This window comes from Scyliorhinus torazame, chromosome 21 (genome assembly GCF_047496885.1).
Source record: "Scyliorhinus torazame isolate Kashiwa2021f chromosome 21, sScyTor2.1, whole genome shotgun sequence".
NCBI classification, from domain to species: Eukaryota; Metazoa; Chordata; class Chondrichthyes; order Carcharhiniformes; family Scyliorhinidae; genus Scyliorhinus; species Scyliorhinus torazame.
Genome location: NC_092727.1, coordinates 74,303,291 through 74,326,835, shown reverse-complemented (window position 1 = coordinate 74,326,835; position 23,545 = coordinate 74,303,291). Strand labels below are relative to the sequence as shown.

At 48.2% G+C, this 23,545-nt stretch overlaps 1 protein-coding gene across 2 annotated transcripts in view; it reads right to left on the bottom strand.

Moving 5' to 3' along the window:
• The window catches only part of cyb561 (cytochrome b561), a 114,654-nt gene that overhangs the window by 25,221 nt on the left and 65,888 nt on the right, over positions 1-23,545 (bottom strand). For both annotated transcript variants that reach the window (XR_011937460.1, XM_072486946.1), the window contains exons 3-4: positions 5,486-5,584; positions 4,335-4,438 (exon numbers count right to left, since the gene is read on the bottom strand). Coding sequence is in view for 1 of the 2 variants with exons in the window: in XM_072486946.1 (XP_072343047.1) it covers positions 4,335-4,438; positions 5,486-5,584 (203 nt within the window). In the remaining variant the exon portion in view is untranslated. The remainder of the gene's footprint in view (positions 1-4,334; positions 4,439-5,485; positions 5,585-23,545) is intronic.

Sequence of the window (23,545 nt, the reverse complement as noted above, 5' to 3'; positions counted from 1 at the left end):
AATCTGTCTACCTATCTGCTCCTCTATCTCCCGCTGGCTGTTGGGAGGCCTGTAGTAAACCCCCAACATTGTGACTGCACCCTTCTTATTCCTGATCGCTACCCATATACAGTGAATGGTAGAACCCTCAAGAGTATTGAAAGTCAAAGAGATCTAGGAGTACAGGTCCACAGGTCATTGAAAGGGGCAACACAGGTGGAGAAGGTAGTCAAGAAGGGATACGGCATGCTTGCCTTCATTGGCCGGGGCATTGAGTATAGGAATTGGCAAGTCATGTTGCAGCTGTATAGAACCTTAGTTAGGCCACACTTGGAGTATAGTGTTCAATTCTGGTCGCCACACTACCAGAAGGATGTGGAGGCTTTAGAGAGGGTGCAGAAGAGATTTACCAGAATGTTGCCTGGTTATGGAGGGCATTAGCTATGAGGAGTGGTTGAATAAACTCGGTTCGTTCTCAATGGAACGAAGGAGGTTGAGGGGAGACCTGATAGAGGTATACAAAATTATTGGGGGCATAGACAGAGTGGTTAGTCAGAGGCTTTTCCCCAGGGTAGAGGGGTCAATTACTAGGGGGCATAGGTTTAAGGTGAGAGGGGCAAGGTTTAGAGTAGATGTACGAGGCAAGTTTTTTACGCAGAGGGTAGTGGGTCCCTGGAACTCGCTACCGGAGGAGGTGGTGAAAGCAGGGACGATAGTGACATTTAAGGGGCATCTTGACAAATACATGAATAGGATGGGAATAGAGTGATACGGACCCAGGAAGTGTAGAAGATTGTAGTTTAGTCGGGCAGCATGGTCGGCACTGGCTTGGAGGGCCGAAGGGCCTGTTCCTGTGCTGTACATTTCTTTGTTCTTTGTTCATATAGCCTCACTGCCCTCTGAGGTGTCCTCCCGCAGTACAGCTGTGATATTCTTCCCAACTAGTAGCGCAACTCCGCCTCCCCTTTTACATCCCCCTCTATCCCGCCTGAAACATCTAAATCCTGGAACGTTTAGCTGCCAATCCTGCCCTTCCCTCAACCAGGTCTCTGTAATGGCAACAACATCATAGTTCCAAGTACTAATCCAAGCTCTAAGTTCATCTGCCTTACCCGTAATACTTCTGGCATTAAAACATATGCACTTCAGGCCACCAGACCCGCTGTGTTCAGCAACTTCTCCCTGTCTGCTCTGCCTCAGAGCCCCACTGTCCCTATTCCCTAGTTCTCCCTCAATGCTCTCACCTTCTGACCTATTGCTCCCGTGCCTACCCCCCTGCCATACTAGTTTAAACCCTCCCGTGTGACACTAGCAAACCTCGCAGCCAGGATATTTATGCCTCTCCGGTTTAGATGCAACCCGTCCTTCTTATATAGGTCACACCTGCCCCGGAAGAGCTCCCAGTGGTCCAGATAACGGAAACCCTCCCTCCTACACCAGCTGTTTAGCCACGTGTTTATCTGCTCTATCTTCCTATTTCTAGCCTCACTGGCACGTGGCACAGGGAGTAATCCCGAGATTACAACCCTAGAGGTCCTGTCTTTTAACTTTCTGCCAAGCTCCCTGAACTCCTGCTGCAGGACCTCATGCCCCTTCCTGCCTATGTTGTTAGTACCAATATGTACAATGACCTCTGCCTGTTTGCCCTCCCCCTTCAGGATGCCCTCTACCCGTTCGGAGACATCCTGGACCCTGGCACCAGGGAGGCAACATACCATCCTGGAGTCTCTTTCACGTCCACAGAAGCGCCTATCTGTGACCCTGACTATAGAGTCCCCTATGACTATTGCTCTTCTGCGCTTTGACACTCCCTTCTGAACATCAGAGCCAGCCGTGGTGCCACTGCTCTGGCTGCTGCTTTCCCCTGATAGGCTATCCCCCCTGACAGTATCCAAAGGGGTATACCTGTTCGAGAGGGGGACAACCACAGGGGATTCCTGCACTGACTGCCTGCCCTTTCTGGTGGTCACCCATTTCTCTGCCTGCACCTTGGGTGTGACCACATTTATATAACTGCGATCTATGACGCTTTCCGCCACCTGCATGCTCCTAAGTGCATCCAAATGCTGCTCCAACCGAACCATGCGGTCTGTTAGGAGCTCCAGTTGCGTGCACTTTCTGCAGATGAAGCCACCCAGGACCTGGAAGCCTCCCGGACCTGCCACATCTCACAGTCAGAGCACTGCACCCCTCTAACTGACATTGCGTCAATTAATTAAAATTAAAAGTTTTTGAAAAAAAAAATGTATATATTTAAAATTTTTTTTTGAAAGTTACTGTTAACTATCTGGTTCGTAGCACTAGATTTCTAATATAAATGCGAAAGCTAAATATAGTGCTCTGCGATCTCTGGCTTAGATACCCCTCTAAATTATAATTAAGTAATTATGTTTAATTAGTTACCAATGCTTAATTTTTTTAATTTAGTGTAGATTCCCAACCAGCCACTCAGGTCACAGCTTTTCTGTGATGTCACTTCAGTTTCCCCCCGACACACACAATTTGAAAAAGGTATAAAAGTAAAAATGAGTAAAAATCATTTACTTACCTTCTTACCTTCTGAGTGTCTTAGATGTTCTCCGGTTCTCTCCCTGACAGAGACTGCTCCTCCTCCCCAGAACGGCTCCCGAAACTAGGCCGCATTCTTTTAAAATCTCCGCTCTGACTCACAGCTCCTGCGCTTTTAAAATCTCCCACGCTGTTTTCACTGTCCCGGCTCACTCAGCTCCCGCGCTGTTTTCAATGTCCCGGCTCACTCAGCTCCCGCGCTGTTTTCAATGTCCCGGCTCACTCACCTCTCGCGCTGTTTTCAATGTCCCAGCTCACTCACCTCTCGCGCTGTTTTCAATGTCCCGGCTCACTCACCTCTCGCGCTGTTTTCAATGTCCCGGCTCACTCAGCTCCCGCGCTGTTTTCAATGTCCGGGCTCACTCAGCTCCCGCGCTGTTTTCACTGTCCCGGCTCACTCAGCTCCCGCGCTGTTTTCACTGTCCCGGCTCACTCAGCTCCCGCGCTGTTTTCACTGTCCCGGCTCACTCAGCTCTCGCGCTGTTTTCACTATCCCGGCTCACTCAGCTCCCGCGCTGTTTTCACTGTCTCGGCTCACTCAGCTCACTCAGTTATACCAAGAAGACTGACTGCATCCTGATCGAGGTGTACAAGTTTATGAAGGGCATGGACAGGGTGGGTTGGGATCAACTGTTCCCCATTAGTTGAAGGGTCTGTTACAAGGGGACACAAGTTCAAGGTCGGGGACAGGAGGTTTAGGGAGGATTTGACTTGTACACCTCGATCAGGATGCAGTCAGTCTTCTTGGTATAACTTAGCCTAGGTTCTTTAGTAATATTACTGCAATAATTATATACCTTAACCAAGGCTTTTAAAACATTGCTTCAACAGATATGAAATAAAACACATAAGAATTTGTACATTAATCACAATATATAAATTAATTTTGTCTGATTAGTTGTTGTTTGGAAGGTCAGTACAGCAGCCATGGTGATGAGAATGAACAGCAGGTTTTTATTTGTTCCTGGGGTTGTTTAGTTTAAGCTTGATGTGAGCATGAGTGTTTTAAAAGTTCTGTTCTCTGTTTATTTGTTAAAGATGGTGTGTGACCTGCGCTGGACCAGGAACTATGAACATGAAACACATACCGACTGACTTCTACTTCACAATGGGTGACACTGGACTGGTTGAGCCTTTCAAGCTTTTCTGTTTTTGTTTCCTGGATGTGTGTTGTTTATTAGATTCTTGTAAAAGCCATTCAACCTATTCCATTGTGTATATCATGGCTGATCCATATCTTAACTCTACTTTGGTTCCATATTCCTTGATCCCCTTCCCCAACAAAAATCCATCTATCTGAGCTTAGAATCAAGAATCCCTGCATCTCATTCGCCCAATCGAGTTTGCACCGACACTCTAAAAGAGTACCCCACCTCGGCCCACTCCACCACCCTGTCCCCGCAACCCCACCTAACCTGCACACCTTTGGACAATAAGGGGTAATTTAGCATGGCCCATCCGCCTAAGCCACACATCTTTGGACTGTGGGAGGAAACCAGAGCACCCGGCGGAAACCCTCGTGGATACGGGGAGAATGTGCAAACTCCACAAAGACAGTCACCAAGGCCGGAATCAAACCCGAGTCCCTGGCACTGTGAGGCAGCAGAGCTAACCACTGTGCCACCATGTCACCCTAGAAATGTTTTGATTGACCCCCAGTCACAACAGCTTTTTGAGGGAGAGTGTTCCAGATTTCAGGGTGAATCTACCCTGCCTTTGATGACTTCTTATGGAGGGTACAGAATGGCAGAGTGTGGAGCTGGGTTGGCACATTGAAGGGCACTAACCTGTACACAGAAGAGAATAATGCTTATGAGACCACACCAGCTGTGCAGACTGTACATATCGGGTATATTTTGTGCCGAGTGATAACCAAAAACAGAAACCAAACCTAGAAAAGAAAACACAATCAGAATACACACAACTCCAAACCCTGCTGCCAATCATAGCCATCTACTTCTAGCCACCAAACACAAGGAACCCTAGGACACATGGGAGCACAAACGCCTTGTCACCTGGAGGTTTCTCTCCAAGTCACTCACCACCCTGACTTGGAAATATATCCCTGTTCCTTCAGTATTGCTGGGTCTAAATCCTGGAATTCCCTCCCTTAAACCACAGTAGATGTACCCACACCTCAGGGACTGCAACAATTCAAGAAGGTAGCTCATCGCCACCTTTCCAAGAGCAACTAGGGATAGCAATAAATGCTGGCCTGGTCAGTGACACCCACATCAAGACGGCACGGTAGCATAGTGGTTAGCACTGTTGCTTCACAGCACCAGGGACCCGGGTTTGATTACTGGCTTGGGTGACTGTCTGTGCAGAGTCTGCACGTTCTCCCAGTGTCTGCGTGGGCTTCCTCCGGGTGCTCTGGTTTCCTCCCACAAGTCCCGAAAGGCGTGTTTGTTAGGTGAACTGGACATTCTGAATTCTCCTCAGTGTACCCAAACAGGCGCCAGTGTGGCCACTAGGGAATTTTCACGGTAAATCAATTGCAGTGTTAATGTAAGCCTACTTGTGACACTAATGAAGATTATTATAATAAATGAATAAATGAAATAATCGTCATCACATGGCTGATCATGACATGCCGACTACTTAAGTCTTGGCTCCTGGTTACCACAACCTGAAGAGATTTGGTTCAGGTCTTTCCACACACAGCTGAGGATCCTCAGTCCCAAATCGGAAACAACGCAGTTTTGTTTACTCATTCACATCCACATATCCCCCCTTTCCCCCTTCCTCGTGTCTCTCTTCCTCTCTTCTTTGTCTCACCATTTAATTGGTGTCCATCCCTCTTATCATTTCATCTTTCGCAGTTTAAATTGGATTTATTCCTCAATGATCTGGCACACATGTACATACCCCTCACAGATTGGCTCTCCCATGTTCACTGCCCACTGAGTTTCATGGTTCTCTCCCACACCAGACTTACCAACAATAGTTGCCACTAGTGAAATAAGGTGGATGCCTCCGTGCAGAATCTTCACTGTAGTTTTACTCTCATTTTTGAACACTCTGTACACCAGGATTGCTGCAAGAGAAAGAGAGACAATTGGTTCTCAGTAACCCACAAGCGAAGGGGAGGTTTGCGATGATTTATTTCAGGGGGAGGTTCAGAGTAAAGCATGAGATCTGGTTTAGATAGTGCCTGCTGCCTTCCAGAGTGTCCTACTTTCAATTGTACTGTTACTTTTAGTGACCTTTGAATTTAAAAATGTACTTTAACATACAGACTGACCTAATAATCAAGCCAGAGCTGAAGATCAACCCGAAATATAGACAGAATATAGCTCCTTCTTTCTCTGACTGAATAGAGCCTCCACCCCACTGATCATGGTGGAGGACAGACTTGGCCAAAACAGAAGGTCTGGTGAATTCCAGAATTACTTACCTTTTATAATGACAGATCGAATGGGGAGATTTTCTTGTGTGGAAATTGCAGGCTCTGTACAAAAGAACACAAGAACTAGGAGCAGGAGTAGGCCATCTGGTCCTTCGAGCCTGCTCCGCCATTCAATGAGATCATGGCTGATCTTTTGTGGACTCAGCTCCACCTTCCAGCCCGAACACCATAACCCTTTATTCCTTTATTCTTCAAAAAAACTATCTATCTTTACCTTGAAAACATTTAATGAAGGAGCCTCAACTGCTTCACTGGGCAGGGAATTCCATAGATTCACAACCCTTTGGGTGAAAAGGTTCTTCCTAAATCGACTGTAATGACTTAGGCCAGGCCTTTGAGATTGGCCAGTTAGAATACGAGTTCCCTGATTAGTGGCCCAATCAGGAAACCCCTTTCTCTGTATATAACAGGGAGTGTCAGATCCTTTGCACTCCCGGTGTAAGCCACCTCTGATCCTGCGAAGGTACCAGTTTTACTCAGCATTCCGAGACACTGGGGAGTCAGTTACAAACGTTTTAACAAGATTACGGTGATTAGCAGAGAACAAAGAAAAGTACAGCACAGGAACAGGCCCTTAAGCCCTCCAAGCCTGCGCCGACCATGCTGCCCGTCTAAACTAAAATCTTCTACACTTCCGGCGTCCGTATCCCTCTATTCATGCATTTGTCAAGATGCCCCTCAAACGTCACTATCGTCCCTGCTTCCACCACCTCCTCAGCGAATTTGGCCTGACGCTAAATGAGATGCTCAGAGACCGTTCGGTATGTGGAATAAATAATTTAGCAATACAGAAATGCCTGTTAGCAGAGGAAGAGCTAGATTGCAAACAAGCATTGCAGCTGGCTTTGTCCTTAGAAAAAGCGGCAAGCATGAGTTACAGGGTACACCGATGGAGGTAGACGCCCATACCAGTGAAACTGAGTTAAGGTACTATCGCTGGGGGATAGGCAACTGCATAGCCACCCTCATGAACAATGCGGATACTAAGTTTAAAAAAAATATATATATTTATTCAAATTTTTTCCGCGGATACGAAGTTAACCAGGCCCACTCGCAGAAGCCCTCCCAAGCAAGGGAAAATTCGGCCCAGACATACGGCAGCCCGGCAAAATATTGTAGTTGTTACCAGAGGTCGGAGACAGAAAGGAGAAATAGAAGCCGAAAACCATCACCTTGGAGAAGATTGCTGAGCCTTTGGCTATGATGTTTAAGTCATCTTTGTCTACAGGATTAGTGCCAGAAGACTGGAGGATAGCAAATGTTGTCCCCTTGTTCAAGAAGGGGAGTAGAGACAACCCCGGTAACTAGAGACCAGTGAGCCTTACATCTGTTGTGGGCAAAGTCTTGGAAAGGTTTATAAGAGATAGGGTGTATAATCATCTGGAAAGGAATAATTTGATTAGACATAGTCAACATGGTTTTGTGAAGGGTAGGTCGTGCCTCACAAACCTTATTGAGTTCTTTGAGAAGGTGACCAAACAGGTGGATGAGGGTAAAGCAGTTGATGTGGTGTATATGGATTTCAGTTTGATAAGGTTCCCCACGGTAGGCTACTGCAGTAAATATGGAGGCATGGAATTCAGGGTGATTTAGCAGTTTGGATCAGAAATTGGCTAGCTGTAAGAAGACAAAGGGTGGTGGTTGATGGGAAATGATCAGAATGGAATTCAGTTACTAGTGGTGTACCACAAAGATCTGTTTTGGGGCCACTGCTGTTTGTCATTTTTATAAATGACCTGGAGGAGGGCGTAGAAGGATGGGTGAGTAAATTTGCAGATGACACTAAAATCGGTGGAGTTGTGGACAGTGCGGATAAATGTTACAAGTTACAGAGGAACGTAGATAAGCTGCAGCGCTGGACTGAGAGGTGGCAAATGGAGTTTAATGCAGAAAAGTGTGAGGTGATTCATTTTGGAAGGAATAGCAGGAAGACAGAGTACTGGGCTAATGGTAAGATTCTTGGCGGTGTGGATGAGCAGAGAGATCTCGGTGTCCATGTATATAGATCCCTGAAAGTTGCCACCCAGGTTGAGAGGGTTGTTAAGAAGGCGTACGGTGTGTTAGCTTTTATTGGTAGAGGGATTGAGTTTCGGAGCCATGAGGTCATGTTGCAGCTGTACAAAACTCTGGTGCGGCCGCATTTGGAGTATTGCGTGCAATTCTGGTCACCGCATTATAGGAAGGATGTGGAAGCATTGGGAAAGGGTGCAGAGGAGATTTACCAGAATGTTGCCTGGTACGGGGGGAGGGAAGATCTTCTGAGGAAAGGCTGAGGGACTTGAGGCTGTTTTCGTTAGAGAGAAGAAGGTTAAGAGGTGACTTAATTGAGGCATAGAAGATGATCAGAGGATTGGATAGGGTGGACAGTGAGAGCCTTCTTCCTCGGATGGTGATGTCTAGCACGAGGGGACATAGCTTTAAATTGAGGGGAGATAGATATAAGACAGACGTCAGAGGTAGGTTCTTTACTCAGAGAGTAGTAAGGGCGTGGAATGCCCTGCCTGCAACAGTTGTGGATTCGCCAACACGAAGGGCATTCAAATGGTCATTGGATAGACATATGGACGATAAGGGAATAGTGTAGATGGGCTTTAGAGTGGTTTCACAGGTCGGCGCAACATCGAGGGCTGAAGGGCCTGTATTGCGCTGTAATGTTCTATGTCACGTAGGCCGGGGTATAGGAGAATGCATACCCTAGATGACCCACCTACCTCCAACGAGGAGCAACAGGGGCAGCACGGTAGCATTGTGGATAGCACAATTGCTTCACAGCTCCAGGGTCCCAAGTTAGATTCCGACTTGGGTCACTGTCTGTGCGGAGTCTGCACATCCTCCCCGTGTGTGCGTGGGTTTCCTCCGGTTTCCTCCCACAGTCCAAAGATGTGCAGGTTAGGTGGATTGGCCATGATAAATTGCCCTTAGTGTCCAAAATTGTCCTTAGTGTTGGGTGGGGTTACTGGGCTATGGGGATTGGGTGGAGGTGTTGCCCTTGGGTAGGGTGCTCTTTCCAAGAGACGGTGCAGACTCGATGGGCCGAATGGCCTCCTTCTGCACTGTAAATTCTATGTTAAACGAAATTGTGTAACGATGGTGAAATCAAAACCCATTAAATTATCCATAAGGTTGAATGGACGTCCCACACTGATGGAAGTCGACACTGGAGCAGCGGTATCAGTGATAGGGGAAAACAGTATTCAATAAAATTCGCACTGGACTCCAACCCTTATTCCGAACCAGGATCAGGGCAAAACTGAAGACATACACAGGGGAACTACTGAGAGTGTTGGGCACAACGCATGTAACTGTGGCTTATGGAGAGCAACTGGTTAGGCTGCCTTTAATGGCAGTGAAAGGTGTTGGACCAAGCTTATTGAGACGAAACTGGCTAAAAGAGATCCAGCTGGATTGGGTAAACATTTTCCAGTTGGAAAATGGCCGCCTGAGCGAACACTTTGTGAAAATACCCAGAGGTTTTCCGAGAAGGGCTCGGACCAATAAAGGGAGCAAAGGCGACATTGCATGTAGATCCAGAGGCATTTCCAAAATTCTACAAGGCCCAACGAGTACCCTTCACATGAAGGCAGAAAGTCTTGATTAGACCATGAGGGAATAACAAAACCAGTCCAGTTTGCATAGCGGGCGGCACCCGTGGTGCCTATCCTTAAGCCGGACGGCTCGGTCCGCCATTGTGGAGATTTCAAACAAACGATTAATCGCTACTCACAACTGGACAAACATCCAATTCCCTGGATTGAGGATTTGTATGCAAAGCTGGTTGGATATGAGTCACGCATATCTACAGCTGAAGCTGGACGAAGAGTCCCTAAAATTCTCTGCGAGAAACACCCTGAAGGGCCTTTTTCTGTATACAAGTATACAAGATTACCCGTCGGTGTATCGTCAGCTTGTGCGATATTCCAGAGGACAAAGAACAAAGAACAAAGAAATGTACAGCACAGGAACAAGCCCTTCGGCCCTCCAACCCCATGCCGACCATTCTGCCCGACTAAACTACAATCTTCTACACTTCCTGGGTCCGTATCCCTCTATTCCCATCCTAATTTGTCATTTGACAAATGGAGAAGGGTGTGTAGATAGCCTGGATCACATTGAGATCCAAAAAGACGAGGTGTTGGGTGTCTTATAAAATATTAAGGTAGATAAGTCCCCAGGGCCTGATGGGATCTACCCCAGAATACTGAAGGAGGCTGGAGAGGAAATTGCTGAGGTCTTGACAGAAATCTTTGGATCCTCACTGTCTTCAGGGGATGTCCCGGAGGACTGGAGAATAGCCAATGTTGTTCCTCTGTTTAAGAAGGGTAGCAAGGATAATCCAGGGAACTACAGAACTACAAATTTGTCAAGATGCCCCTTAAATGTCACTATCGTCCCTGCTTCCACCACCTCCTCCGGTAGCGAGTTCCAGGCACCCACTACCCTCTGCGTAAAAAACTTGCCTCCTACATCTACTCTAGTGAGTTTAAAACCACTTACCTTTACAGGAGCAGCCCTTTGGATTTCGGCGGCAGCGGTGCGCAGGGGCCTTCTGGGAGGTGAGTAGTGTATTTAAAAACCTTACCTTTACAGGAGCAGCCCTTTGGATCTCGGCGGCAGCGGTGCGCAGGGGCCTTCTTTGAGGTGAGTAGTGAGTTTAAAACCATTTATCTTTACAGGAGCAGCCCTTTGGATTTCGGCGGCAGCGGTGCGCAGGGGCCTTCTGGGAGGTGAGTAGTGTATTTAAAAAACCTTACCTTTACAGGAGCAGCCCTTTGGATCTCGGCGGCAGCGGTGCGCAGGGGCCTTCTTGGAGGTGAGTAGTGAGTTTAAAACCACTTACCTTTACAGGAGCAGCCCTTTGGATTTCGGCGGCAGCGGTGCGCAGGGGCCTTCTGGGAGGTGAGTAGTGAGTTTAAAACCACTTACCTTTACAGGAGCAGCCCTTTGGATTTCGGCGGCAGCGGTGCGCAGGGGCCTTCTGGGAGGTGAGTAGTGTATTTAAAAACCTTACCTTTACAGGAGCAGCCCTTTGGATCTCGGCGGCAGCGGTGCGCAGGGGCCTTCTTGGAGGTGAGTAGTGAGTTTAAAACCACTTACCTTTACAGGAGCAGCCCTTTGGATTTCGGCGGCAGCGGTGCGCAGGGGCCTTCTGGGAGGTGAGTAGTGTATTTAAAAACCTTACCTTTACAGGAGCAGCCCTTTGGATCTCGGCGGCAGCGGTGCGCAGGGGCCTTCTTGGAGGTGAGTAGTGAGTTTAAAACCACTTACCTTTACAGGAGCAGCCCTTTGGATTTCGGCGGCAGCGGTGCGCAGGGGCCTTCTGGGAGGTGAGTAGTGTATTTAAAAACCTTACCTTTACAGGAGCAGCCCTTTGGATCTCGGCGGCAGCGGTGCGCAGGGGCCTTCTTGGAGGTGAGTAGTGAGTTTAAAACCACTTACCTTTACAGGAGCAGCCCTTTGGATTTCGGCGGCAGCGGTGCGCAGGGGCCTTCTGGGAGGTGAGTAGTGTATTTAAAAAACCTTACCTTTACAGGAGCAGCCCTTTGGATCTCGGCGGCAGCGGTGCGCAGGGGCCTTCTTGGAGGTGAGTAGTGAGTTTAAAACCACTTACCTTTACAGGAGCAGCCCTTTGGATTTCGGCGGCAGCGGTGCGCAGGGGCCTTCTGGGAGGTGAGTAGTGTATTTAAAAACCTTACCTTTACAGGAGCAGCCCTTTGGATCTCGGCGGCAGCGGTGCGCAGGGGCCTTCTTGGAGGTGAGTAGTGAGTTTAAAACTACTTACCTTTACAGGAGCAGCCCTTTGGATTTCGGCGGCAGCGGTGCGCAGGGGCCTTCTGGGAGGTGAGTAGTGTATTTAAAAACCTTACCTTTACAGGAGCAGCCCTTTGGATCTCGGCGGCAGCGGTGCGCAGGGGCCTTCTTGGAGGTGAGTAGTGAGTTTAAAACCACTTACCTTTACAGGAGCAGCCCTTTGGATTTCGGCGGCAGCGGTGCGCAGGGGCCTTCTGGGAGGTGAGTAGTGTATTTAAAAACCTTACCTTTACAGGAGCAGCCCTTTGGATCTCGGCGGCAGCGGTGCGCAGGGGCCTTCTTGGAGGTGAGTAGTGAGTTTAAAACCACTTACCTTTACAGGAGCAGCCCTTTGGATTTCGGCGGGAACCGGAAGTTCGACCTCTGGCAAGTTTCCCCCCCCCCCCCCACCAATAAATTCTGGTGGAGAGGAAATCCGAGACACTACACGTGTAGTGTCTCCCACCCACCCTCCTCCTCTAACCTGATAATAAGACCCATTGGTGTAAGGTAAGTGCCATATTATATTATTATATTATTAGCATTTTGCAGGTCAAGGATTGGAGGTGGAGGAGCAGTCTCTGTCAGCGAGAGAACCTGAGAACATCTCAGAAGGTAAGCAAGTGATTTTTACTTTTATACCTTTTTTTTCAAATTGTGTGTGTCGGGGGGAAACTGAAGTGACATCACAGAAAAGCTGTGACCTGAGTGGCTGGTTGGGATTCTAACCTAAATTTTTTTGAGTATTTGGGAACTAATTAAACATATAATAACTTAATTATAATTTAGAGGATATCTAAGCCAGAGATCGGAGAATATTATAGTTAGCTATCGCATTTCTATTAGAAATCTAGTGCTAGGAAACAGATAGTTGACAGTAACTTTGTAATTTAAAAAAAAAAAGTATTTAAAAAAAAGACTAATTTTAATTAATTGACGCAATGTCAGTTAGAGGGGTGCTGTGCTCTGACTGTGAGATGTGGCAGGTCCGGGAGGCTTCCAGCGTCCCGGATGGCTTCATCTGCAGAAAGTGCACCCAACTGCAGCTCCTCACAGACCGCATGGTTCGGTTGGAGCAGCAATTGGATGCACTTAGGAGCATGCAGGTGGCGGAAAGCGTCATAGATCGCAGTTATGTAAGTGTGGTCACACCCAAGGTGCAGGCAGAGAAATGGGTGACCACCAGAAAGGGCAGGCAGTCAGTGCAGGAATCCCCTGTGGTTGTCCCCCTCTCGAACAGATATACCCCTTTGGATACTGTCGGGGGGGATAGCCTATCAGGGGAAAACAGCAGCAGCCAGAGCAGTGGCACCACGGCTGGCTCTGATGTTCAGAAGGGAGGGTCAAAGCGCAGAAGAGTAATAGTTATAGCGGACTCTATAGTCAGGGGCACAGATAGGCGCTTCTGTGGACGTGAAAGAGACTCCAGGATGGTATGTTGCCTCCCTGGTGCCAGGGTCCAGGATGTCTCCGAACGGGTAGAGGGAATCCTGAAGGGGGAGGGCAAACAGGCAGAGGTCGTTGTACATATTGGTACTAACGACATAGGCAGGAAGGGGCATGAGGTCCTGCAGCAGGAGTTCAGGGAGCTAGGCAGAAAGTTAAAAGACAGGACCTCGAGGGTTGTAATCTCGGGATTACTCCCTGTGCCACGTGCCAGTGAGGCTAGAAATAGGAAGATAGAGCAGACAAACACGTGGCTAAACAGCTGGTGTAGGAGGGAGGGTTTCTGTTATCTGGACCACTGGGAGCTCTTCCGGGGCAGGTGTGACCTGTATAAGATGGACGGGTTGCATCTAAACCGGAGAGGCATAAATATCCTGGCCGCGAGATTTGCTAGTGTCACACGGGAGGGTTTAAACTAGTATGGCAGGGGGGTGGGCACGGGAGCAATAGGACAGAAGGTGAGAGCATTGAGGGAGAACTAGGGAATAGGGACAGTGTGGCTCTGAGGCAGAGCAGACGGGGAGAAGTTGCTGAACACAGCGGGTCTGGTGGCCTGAAGTGCATATGTTTTAATGCAAGGAGCATTACGGGTAAGGCAGATGAACTTAGAGCTTGGATTACTACTTGGAACTATGATGTTGTTGCCATTACAGAGACCTGGTTGAGGGAAGGGCAGGATTGGCAGCTAAACGTTCCAGGATTTAGATGTTTCAGGCGGGATAGAGGGGGATGTAAAAGGGGAGGCGGAGTTGCGCTACTTGTTCAGGAGAGTATCACAGCTATACAGCGAGAGGACACCTCAGAGGGCAGTGAGGCTATATGGGTAGAGATCAGGAATAAGAAGGGTGCAGTCACAATGTTGGGGGTATACTACAGGCCTCCCAACAGCCAGCGGGAGATAGAGGAGCAGATAGGTAGACAGATTTTGGAAAAGAGTAAAAACAACAGGGTTGTGGTGATGGGAGACTTCAACTTCCCCAATATTGACTGGGACTCACTTAGTGCCAGGGGCTTAGACGGGGCAGAGTTTGTAAGGAGCATCCAGGAGGGCTTCTTAAAACAATATGTAAACAGTCCAACTAGGGAAGGGGCGGTACTGGACCTGGTATTGGGGAATGAGCCCGGCCAGGTGGTAGATGTTTCAGTAGGGGAGCATTTCGGTAACAGTGACCACAATTCAGTAAGTTTTAAAGTACTGGTGGACAAGGATAAGAGTGGTCCGAGGATGAATGTGCTAAATTGGGGGAAGGCTAATTATAACAATATTAGGCGGGAACTGAAGAACATAGATTGGGGGCGGATGTTTGAGGGCAAATCAACATCAGACATGTGGGAGGCTTTCAAGTGTCAGTTGAAAGGAATACAGGACAGGCATGTTCCTGTGAGGAAGAAAGATAAATACGGCAATTTTCGGGAACCTTGGATGACGAGTGATATTGTAGGCCTCGTCAAAAAGAAAAAGGAGGCATTTGTCAGGGCTAAAAGGCTGGGAACAGACGAAGCCTGTGTGGCATATAAGGAAAGTCGGAAGGAACTTAAGCAAGGAGTCAGGAGGGCTAGAAGGGGTCATGAAAAGTCATTGGCAAATAGGGTTAAGGAAAATCCCAAGGCTTTTTACACTTACATAAAAAGCAAGAGGGTAGCCAGGGAAAAGGGTTGGCCCACTGAAGGATAGGCAAGGGAATCTATGTGTGGAGCCAGAGGAAATGGGCGAGGTACTAAATGAATACTTTGCATCAGTATTCACCAAAGAGAAGGAATTGGTAGATGTTGAGTCTGGAGAAGGGGGTGTAGATAGCCTGGGTCACATTGAGATCCAAAAAGACGAGGTGTTGGGTGTCTTAAAAAATATTAAGGTAGATAAGTCCCCAGGGCCTGATGGGATCTACCCCAGAATACTGAAGGAGGCTGGAGAGGAAATTGCTGAGGCCTTGACAGAAATCTTTGGATCCTCGCTGTCTTCAGGGGATGTCCCGGAGGACTGGAGAATAGCCAATGTTGTTCCTCTGTTTAAGAAGGGTGGCAGGGATAATCCCGGGAACTACAGGCCGGTGAGCCTTACTTCAGTGGTAGGGAAATTACTGGAGAGAATTCTTAGAGACAGGATCTACTCCCATTTGGAAGCAAATGGACGTATTAGTGAGAGGCAGCACGGTTTTGTGAAGGGGAGGTCGTGTCTCACTAACTTGATAGAGTTTTTCGAGGAGGTCACTAAGATGATTGATGCAGGTAGGGCAGTAGATGTTGTCTATATGGACTTCAGTAAGGCCTTTGACAAGGTCCCTCATGGTAGACTAGTACAAAAGGTGAAGTCACACGGGATCAGGGGTGAACTGGCAAGGTGGATACAGAACTGGCTAGGCCATAGAAGGCAGAGGGTAGCAATGGAGGGATGCTTTTCTAATTGGAGGGCTGTGACCAGTGGTGTTCCACAGGGATCAGTGCTGGGACCTTTGCTCTTTGTAGTATATATAAATGATTTGGAGGAAAATGTAACTGGTCTGATTAGTAAGTTTGCAGACGACACAAAGGTTGGTGGAATTGCGGATAGCGATGAGGACTGTCTGAGGATACAGCAGGATTTAGATTGTCTGGAGACTTGGGCGGAGAGATGGCAGATGGAGTTTAACCTGGACAAATGTGAGGTAATGCATTTTGGAAGGGCTAATGCAGGTAGGGAATATACAGTGAATGGTAGAACCCTCAAGAGTATTGAAAGTCAAAGAGATCTAGGAGTACAGGTCCACAGGTCATTGAAAGGGGCAACACAGGTGGAGAAGGTAGTCAAGAAGGCATACGGCATGCTTGCCTTCATTGGCCGGGGCATTGAGTATAAGAATTGGCAAGTCATGTTGCAGCTGTATAGAACCTTAGTTAGGCCACACTTGGAGTATAGTGTTCAATTCTGGTCGCCACACTACCAGAAGGATGTGGAGGCTTTAGAGAGGGTGCAGAAGAGATTTACCAGAATGTTGCCTGGTATGGAGGGCATTAGCTATGAGGAGCGATTGAATAAACTCGGTTTGTTCTCACTGGAACGAAGGAAGTTGAGGGGCGACCTGATAGAGGTATACAAAATTATGAGGGGCATAGACAGAGTGGATAGTCAGAGGCTTTTCCCCAGGGTAGAGGGGTCAATTACTAGGGGGCATAGGTTTAAGGTGAGAGGGGCAAAGTTTAGAGTAGATGTACGAGGCAAGTTTTTTACGCAGAGGGTAGTGGGTGCCTGGAACTCACTACCGGAGGAGGTAGTGGAGGCAGGGACGATAGGGACATTTAAGGGGCATCTTGGCAAATATATGAATAGGATGGGAATAGAAGGATACGGACCCAGGAAGTGTAGAAGATTGTAGTTTAGTCGGGCAGTATGGTCGGCACGGGCTTGGAGGGCCGAAGGGCCTGTTCCTGTGCTGTACATTTCTTTGTTCTTTGTTCTTTGTTCTTTTAAACCTTGCCCCTCTCACCTTAAACCTATGCCCCCTAGTAATTGACCCCTCTACCCCGGGGAAAAGCCTCTGACTATCCACTCTGTCTATGCCCCTCATAATTTTGTAGACCTCTATCAGGTCGCCCCTCAACCTCCTTCGTTCCAGTGAGAACAAACCGAGTTTATTCAACCGCTCCTCATAGCTAATGCCCTCCATACCAGGCAACATTCTGGTAAATCTCTTCTGCACCCTCTCTAAAGCCTCCACATCCTTCTGGTAGTGTGGTGACCAGAATTGAACACTATACTCCAAGTGTGGCCTAACTAAGGTTCTATACAGCTGCAACATGACTTGCCAATTCTTATACTCTATGCCTCGGCCAATGAAGGCAAGCATGCCGTATGCCTTCTTGACTACCTTCTCCACCTGTGTTGCCCCTTTCAGTGACCTGTGGACCTGTACTCCTAGATCTCTCTGACTTTCAATACTCTTGATGGTTCTACCATTCATGGTATATTCCCTACCTGCATTAGACCTTCCAAAATGCATTACCTCACATTTGTCTGGATTAAACTCCATCTGCCATCTCTCCGCCCAAGTCTCCAAACAATCTAAATCCTGCTGTATCCTCTGACAGTCCTCATCGCTATCAGCAATTCCACCAACCTTTGTGTCGTCTGCAAACTTACTAATCAGACCAGTTACATTTTCCTCCAAATCATTTATATATATACTACAAACAGCAAAGGTCCCAGCACTGATCCCTGTGGAACACCACTTGTCACAGCCCTCTAATCAGAAAAGCACCCTTCCATTGCTACTCTCTGCCTTCTATGACCTAGCCAGTTCTGTATCCATCTTGCCAGCTCACCCCTGATCCCGTGTGACTTCACCTTTTGTACTAGTCTACCATGAGGGACCTTGTCAAAGGCCTTACTAAAGTCCATATAGACAACATCCACTGCCCTACCTGCATCAATCATCTCAGTGACCTCCTCGAAAAACTCTATCAAGTTAGTGAGACACGACCTCCCCTTCACAAAACCATGCTGCCTCTCACTAATACGTCCATTTGCTTCCAAATGGGAGCAGATCCTGTCTCGAAGAATTCTCTCCAGTAATTTCCCTACCACTGAAGTAAGGCTCACCGGCCTGTAGTTCCCTGGATTATCCTTGCTACCCTTCTTAAACAGAGGAACAACATTGGCTATTCTCCAGTCCTCCGGGACATCCCCTGAAGACAGTGAGGATCCAAAGACTTCTGTCAAGGCCTCAGCAATTTCCTCTCCAGCCTCCTTCAGTATTGTGGGGTAGATCCCATCAGGCCCTGGGGACTTATCTACCTTAATATTTTATAAGACACCCAACACCTCGTCTTTTTGGATCTCAATGTGATCCAGGCTATCTACACACCCTTCTCCAGACTCAACATCTACCAATTTCTTCTCTTTGGTGAATGCAAAGTATTAATTTAGTACCTCGCCCATTTCCTCTGGCTCCACACATAGATTCCCTTGCCTATCCTTCAGTGGGCCAACCCTTTCCCTGGCTACCCTCTTGCTTTTTATGTACGTGTAAAAAGCCTTGGGATTTTCCTGAACCCTATTTGCCAATTACTTTTCGTGACCCCTTCTAGCCCTCCTGACTCCTTGCTTAAGTTCCTTCCTACTTTCCTTCTATTCCACACAGGCTTCGTCTGTTCCCAGCCTTTTAGCCCTGACAAATGCCTCCTTTTTCTTTTTGACGAGGCCTATAATATCTCTCGTTATCCAAGGTTCCCAAAAATTGCCGTATTTATCCTTCTTCCTCACAGGAACATGCCGATCCTGAATTCCTTTCAACTGACACTTGAAAGCCTCCCACATGTCAGATGTTGATTTGCCCTCAAACATCCACCCCCAATCTATGTTCTTCAGTTCCCGCCTAATATTGTTGTAATTAGCCTTCCCCCAATTTAGCACATTCATCCTAGGACCACTCTTATTTATGTCCACCAGCACTTTAAAACTTACTGAATTGTGGTCACTGTTCCCGAAATGCTCCCCTACTTAAACATCTACCACCTGGCCGGGCTCATTCCCCAATACCAGGTCCAGTACCGCCCCTTCCCTAGTTGGACTGTCTACATATTGTTTTAAGAAGCCCTCCTGGATGTTCCTTACAAACTCCGCCCCGTCTAAGCCCCTGCCACTAAGTGAGTCCCAGTCAATATTGGGGAAGTTGAAGTCTCCCATCACCACAACCCTGTTGTTTTTACTCTTTTCCAAAATCTGTCTACCTATCTGCTCCTCTATCTCCCGCTGGCTGTTGGGAGGCCTGTAGTAAACCCCCAACATTGTGACTGCACCCTTCTTGGACAATGGAGAATATATTGCAAGGGCTACCAAAAGTCGCCATTTACCTGGTCTACGTCCTCATTACAGGAAAAACAAAGGCAGAACACCTGCTAAACCTGGAGGAAGTTCTTAGGATGTTTTCAGCAGCAGGCGTGCACCAAAAGAGGGAGAAATATGTTTTCCTAGCACCTCAAGTAATCTATCTGGCATACAAGATGGTGCTCCTTCTCCCGGCATACAAGCAGAAACTCAAGCGGGAGAAACCAGCTAAGAAGGTTGTGCAGTGCTGGTCCGAGGAGACAGAAGAGCCTGCTTAGAGACAGTGGACTGGTCCATATTTAAGAACTCAGCGACCAACTTAAATGAGTATGCCACCACCGTCACAGACTTCATCAGCAAATGTGTGAACGACTGCGTGCCAAAGAAAGCAGTACGTGCGTTCCCCAACCGGAAACCATGGCTCAATCGCGAGATTGACTCCCTACTGAAGGACAGATCTGAGGCGTTCAAGGCAGACGACCCTGACCTATACAAGAATTCCAGGTACGACCTCCGCAAAGCCATCCGGAATGCCAAGAGAGAATATCAAACCAAGCTAGAGTCACAGACAGACTCTCGGCGGTTGTGGCAAGGACTAAACAACATAACGGGCTACAAAGTGAAGCCGAACAGTATCTCTGGCAGCAGCGCACCCCTCCCCGATTAACTCACTGCATTCTATGCTCGGTTCGAGCAGGTAACCAACAATCCGCTGGCGAGTGCCCCAGCAGCCCATAATTCACCCATACCCACCATCACAGCTTCCAAAGTCAGATTGGCCTTCCTGAAAGTGAACCCTCGGAAGGCGACGGGCCCAGACGGGATCCCTGGCCGTGCACTCAGAGCCTGCGTGGACCATCTGGCAGAGGTATTCACGGACATCTATAACCTTTCCGTACTCCACTCCGAGGTCCCCACCTGCTTCTAGAAGACCACCATCATACCGGTACCAAAGAAGAACCAGGCAACGTGCCTCAATGACTACCGACCAGTGGCCCTGACTTCAGTCGTAATGAAGTGCTTTGAGAGGTTGATCATGAAGCGCATCACCTCCACACTCCCAGAACACCTTGATCCACTGCAATTCGCATACTGCTGCAACCGGTCCACATCAGACACCATTTCCCTGGCCCTACACTCATCCCTAGAGCATCTCGAAAACAAGGACTCCTACATTAGACTCCTATTTATTGACTACAGCTCTGCCTTCAACACCATAATCCCAGCCAAGTTCATATCAAAGCTCCGAAACCTAGGACTTGGCTCCCCACTCTGCAACTGGATCCTCGATTTTCTGACCAACAGACCACAATCAATTAAGAATGAACAACAACACCTCCTCCACAATAGTCCTCAACACCGGCACCCCGCAAGGCTGCGTACTTAGCCCCCTACTCTACTCCCTGTACACACACAACTGCGTGGCAAAACTTGGTTCCAACTCCATCTACAAGTTTGCTGACGATACGACCATAGTGGGCCGGATCTCGAATAACGATGAGTCCGAATACAGGAGGGAGATAGAGAACCTAGTGGAGTGGTGTAGAGACAACAATCTCTCTCTCAATGCCAGCAAAACTAAATAGCTGGTAATTGACTTCAGGAAGCAAAGTACTGTACCAGCACCAGCAAGTCCTGTCAGCATCAACGGGGCCGAGGTGGAGATGGTTAGCCGTTTCAAATTCCTAGGGGTGCACATCTCCAAAAGTCTGTCCTGGTCCACCCACGTCGACGCTACCATCAAGAAAGCACAACAGCGCCTATACTTCCTCAGGAAACTAAGGAAATTCGGCATGTCCACATTGACTCTTACCAACTTTTACAGATGCACCATAGAAAGCATCCTATCGGGCTGCATCACAGCCTGGTATGGCAACTGCTCGGCCCAGGACCGCAAGAAACTTTAGAGAGTCGTGAACACCGCCCAATCCATCACACAAACTGGTTACCAGACTCCTAAATGACCCTCTTATGGACTGACTTCATTAACACTACACCCTGTATGCTTCATCCGATGCCAGTGCTTATGTAGTTGCATTGTATATGCTGTGTTGCCCTATTATGCATTTTCTTTTATTCCCCTTTCTTCGCATGTATTTAATGATCTGTTGAGCTGCTCGCAGAAAAATACTTTTCACTGTACCTCGGTACACGTGACAATAAACAAATCCAATCCAATGCAAGGTTGACAAATCAGGGCTACACCCTTTGGAGGATCGGGTGAGGGCGATTAAAGATGCCCCAGCCCCCACCACAATCCAGGAGTTAAGGTCTTTTTTTAGGACTGGTGACATATTATGGAAGGTTCATACAGAAGAGCTTCCACCTGGACCCCCTACACCAATTATTAAAAAAGGGGGAAGGCTGGGAGTGGTCCGCCCGCCAAGAGAGGGCTTTCAAGAAGATAAAAGAACAGCTTTCCTCAGAGAACGTCTTGGCACACTACGACCCCAGGAAAGAGTTGGTGCTCACGTCTCCATATGGCTTTGGTGCAGTTTTGGCACATAGATGGCAAAACGGACAGGAACAACCTATAGTGTTTGCTTCCAGGATGCTGGCAGCAGCAGAACGAAAGTACGCCAAAATCGAAAAGGCTGTGATCTTGGCGGTGAAGAAATTTCACCAGTACTTGTACGGGCGGAAATTCACTAACTACAGACCACAAGCCATTGCTGGGTTTGTTGAAAGAAGACAAAGCAATACCACCAATAGCTTCGGCCCGGATACAACGCTGGGCCCTACTACTGGTGGCGTACCAGTATCAACTGGAGCATCGGCTAGGGACCCAGGTGGCAAACGCCGATGCACTAAGCAGGCTGCCATTACCGGACACCCCTCCATTAGTACCCAAAATAGAGGAAACTGTAATGACGTTACATTTCCTGGACACCCTTCCAGTTGCCGCACATAACATTCGTTTATGGACACAAAAGGACCCGGTTTCATCAAAAATAAAACACATGGTGCTAACTGGGAGATGGAAAGACGGAATTCCACCCTTACTGGAGCAGAAGAGAGCAGATCACCGTGGAAGATGGGACCTGCTATGGGGGGGCTCGAGTAATAGTTCCAAGTCAAGGCCATCGAGCCATACTGACTGAACTACATCATGGGCACCCTGGAGTCTCAAAAATGAAAATGCTGGCCAGAAGCTATGTCTGGTGGCCGGGCCTGGACACAGATATAGCGGCATTGGTAGGTCGGTGCGAAGAATGCCAGATATAGCGGCATTGGTAGGTTGGTGCGAAGAATGCCAACAAGGGCAGAAGGTGCCACCGGCAGCCCCGTTGCAACCATGGGAATGGCCAGGTAGACCATGGTCGCGACTTCATGCCGATTTTGCAGGCCCATTTATGGGTTCAATGTTTCTTATAATAGTAGACGCCCATTCCAAATGGCTGGACATCTACAAAATGAACTCTGCAAATTCACCAACTACCTTTGAAAAACTCCGCACCTCGTTCGCAACGCATGGTATCCTGGAGGTGTTAGTTTTGGATAATGGATCGGTTTTCACCAGCCAGGACATCACAAAATTTATGAAGTCGAATGGCATTCGGCACATAAGGATGGCATCATACCACCCGGCATCGAATGGTTTGGCGTAGAGAGCTGTCCAGGCCTTCAAAGTCGGGTTGAAGAAACAGTCAGCAGCATCATTGGACACCAAACTGTCGCATTGGCTATTTGACTACAGAACAACCCCACACGCCACAACGGGAATAGCACCAGCGGAGCGACTTATGGGCAGACATCGCCGAACCCGGCTGAGTCTACTATTCCCGAATTTAGATGGCAGAATAGAGTGACACCAAGCGGCCCAATGCAGGGGCAACGACAAAACTCCGAGAAAGGCAGTTCACCACGGGTGAAAATGTATGGACAGGACCTGTGTCATATGAGATACGTGTCGGAAAACATATAATAAAGAAACACCTGGATCAGGTGCGGGCCTCAGATTCGTTTCCTCCTCCAGAGCTGACTCAGACCAGCATAAAGGACCGTGGAGAGTCCTCCCCGACAATCAATTCACGCCCATCCGACACCACTGGTGAGGACATCAGACTCGGATATGGACACCGTGGATGATGCCGCATCTGTACCCCTGCTGCTGAAGGAAAGGCGCTCACATTGGAAAAGACGGGCGCCTTGCCGTTAAACCCCCCCCCCTCCTACGTCGGAGGCCGAAGTGGAGGAGCTGGACCCGGCGTGAAAACAAAGCAGGAGACCCCTGGACTTTGGGGGGGGGGGGGGGAGGAAAGGGTGTAATGATTTAGGCCAAGCCTTCGAGATTGGCCAATTAGAATACGAGTTCCATGATTAGTGGCCCTTTTCTGTGTATATAACAGGGAGTGTCAGATCCTCTGCACTCCCGGTATAAACGACAGACTGAATGGTCATGGTTGTTCAGTTGTTGAGTTTGTAAATGAAAGGAATTCTGGTAACGGAACTTCTGCCTCCGTGGACTTATTACATTGACTTCCCCTTACTTTGAGGCTATGCCCCCTAGTTCTGCTTTCACCCTCCAGTGAAAACAACCTGCCTGCATCTAT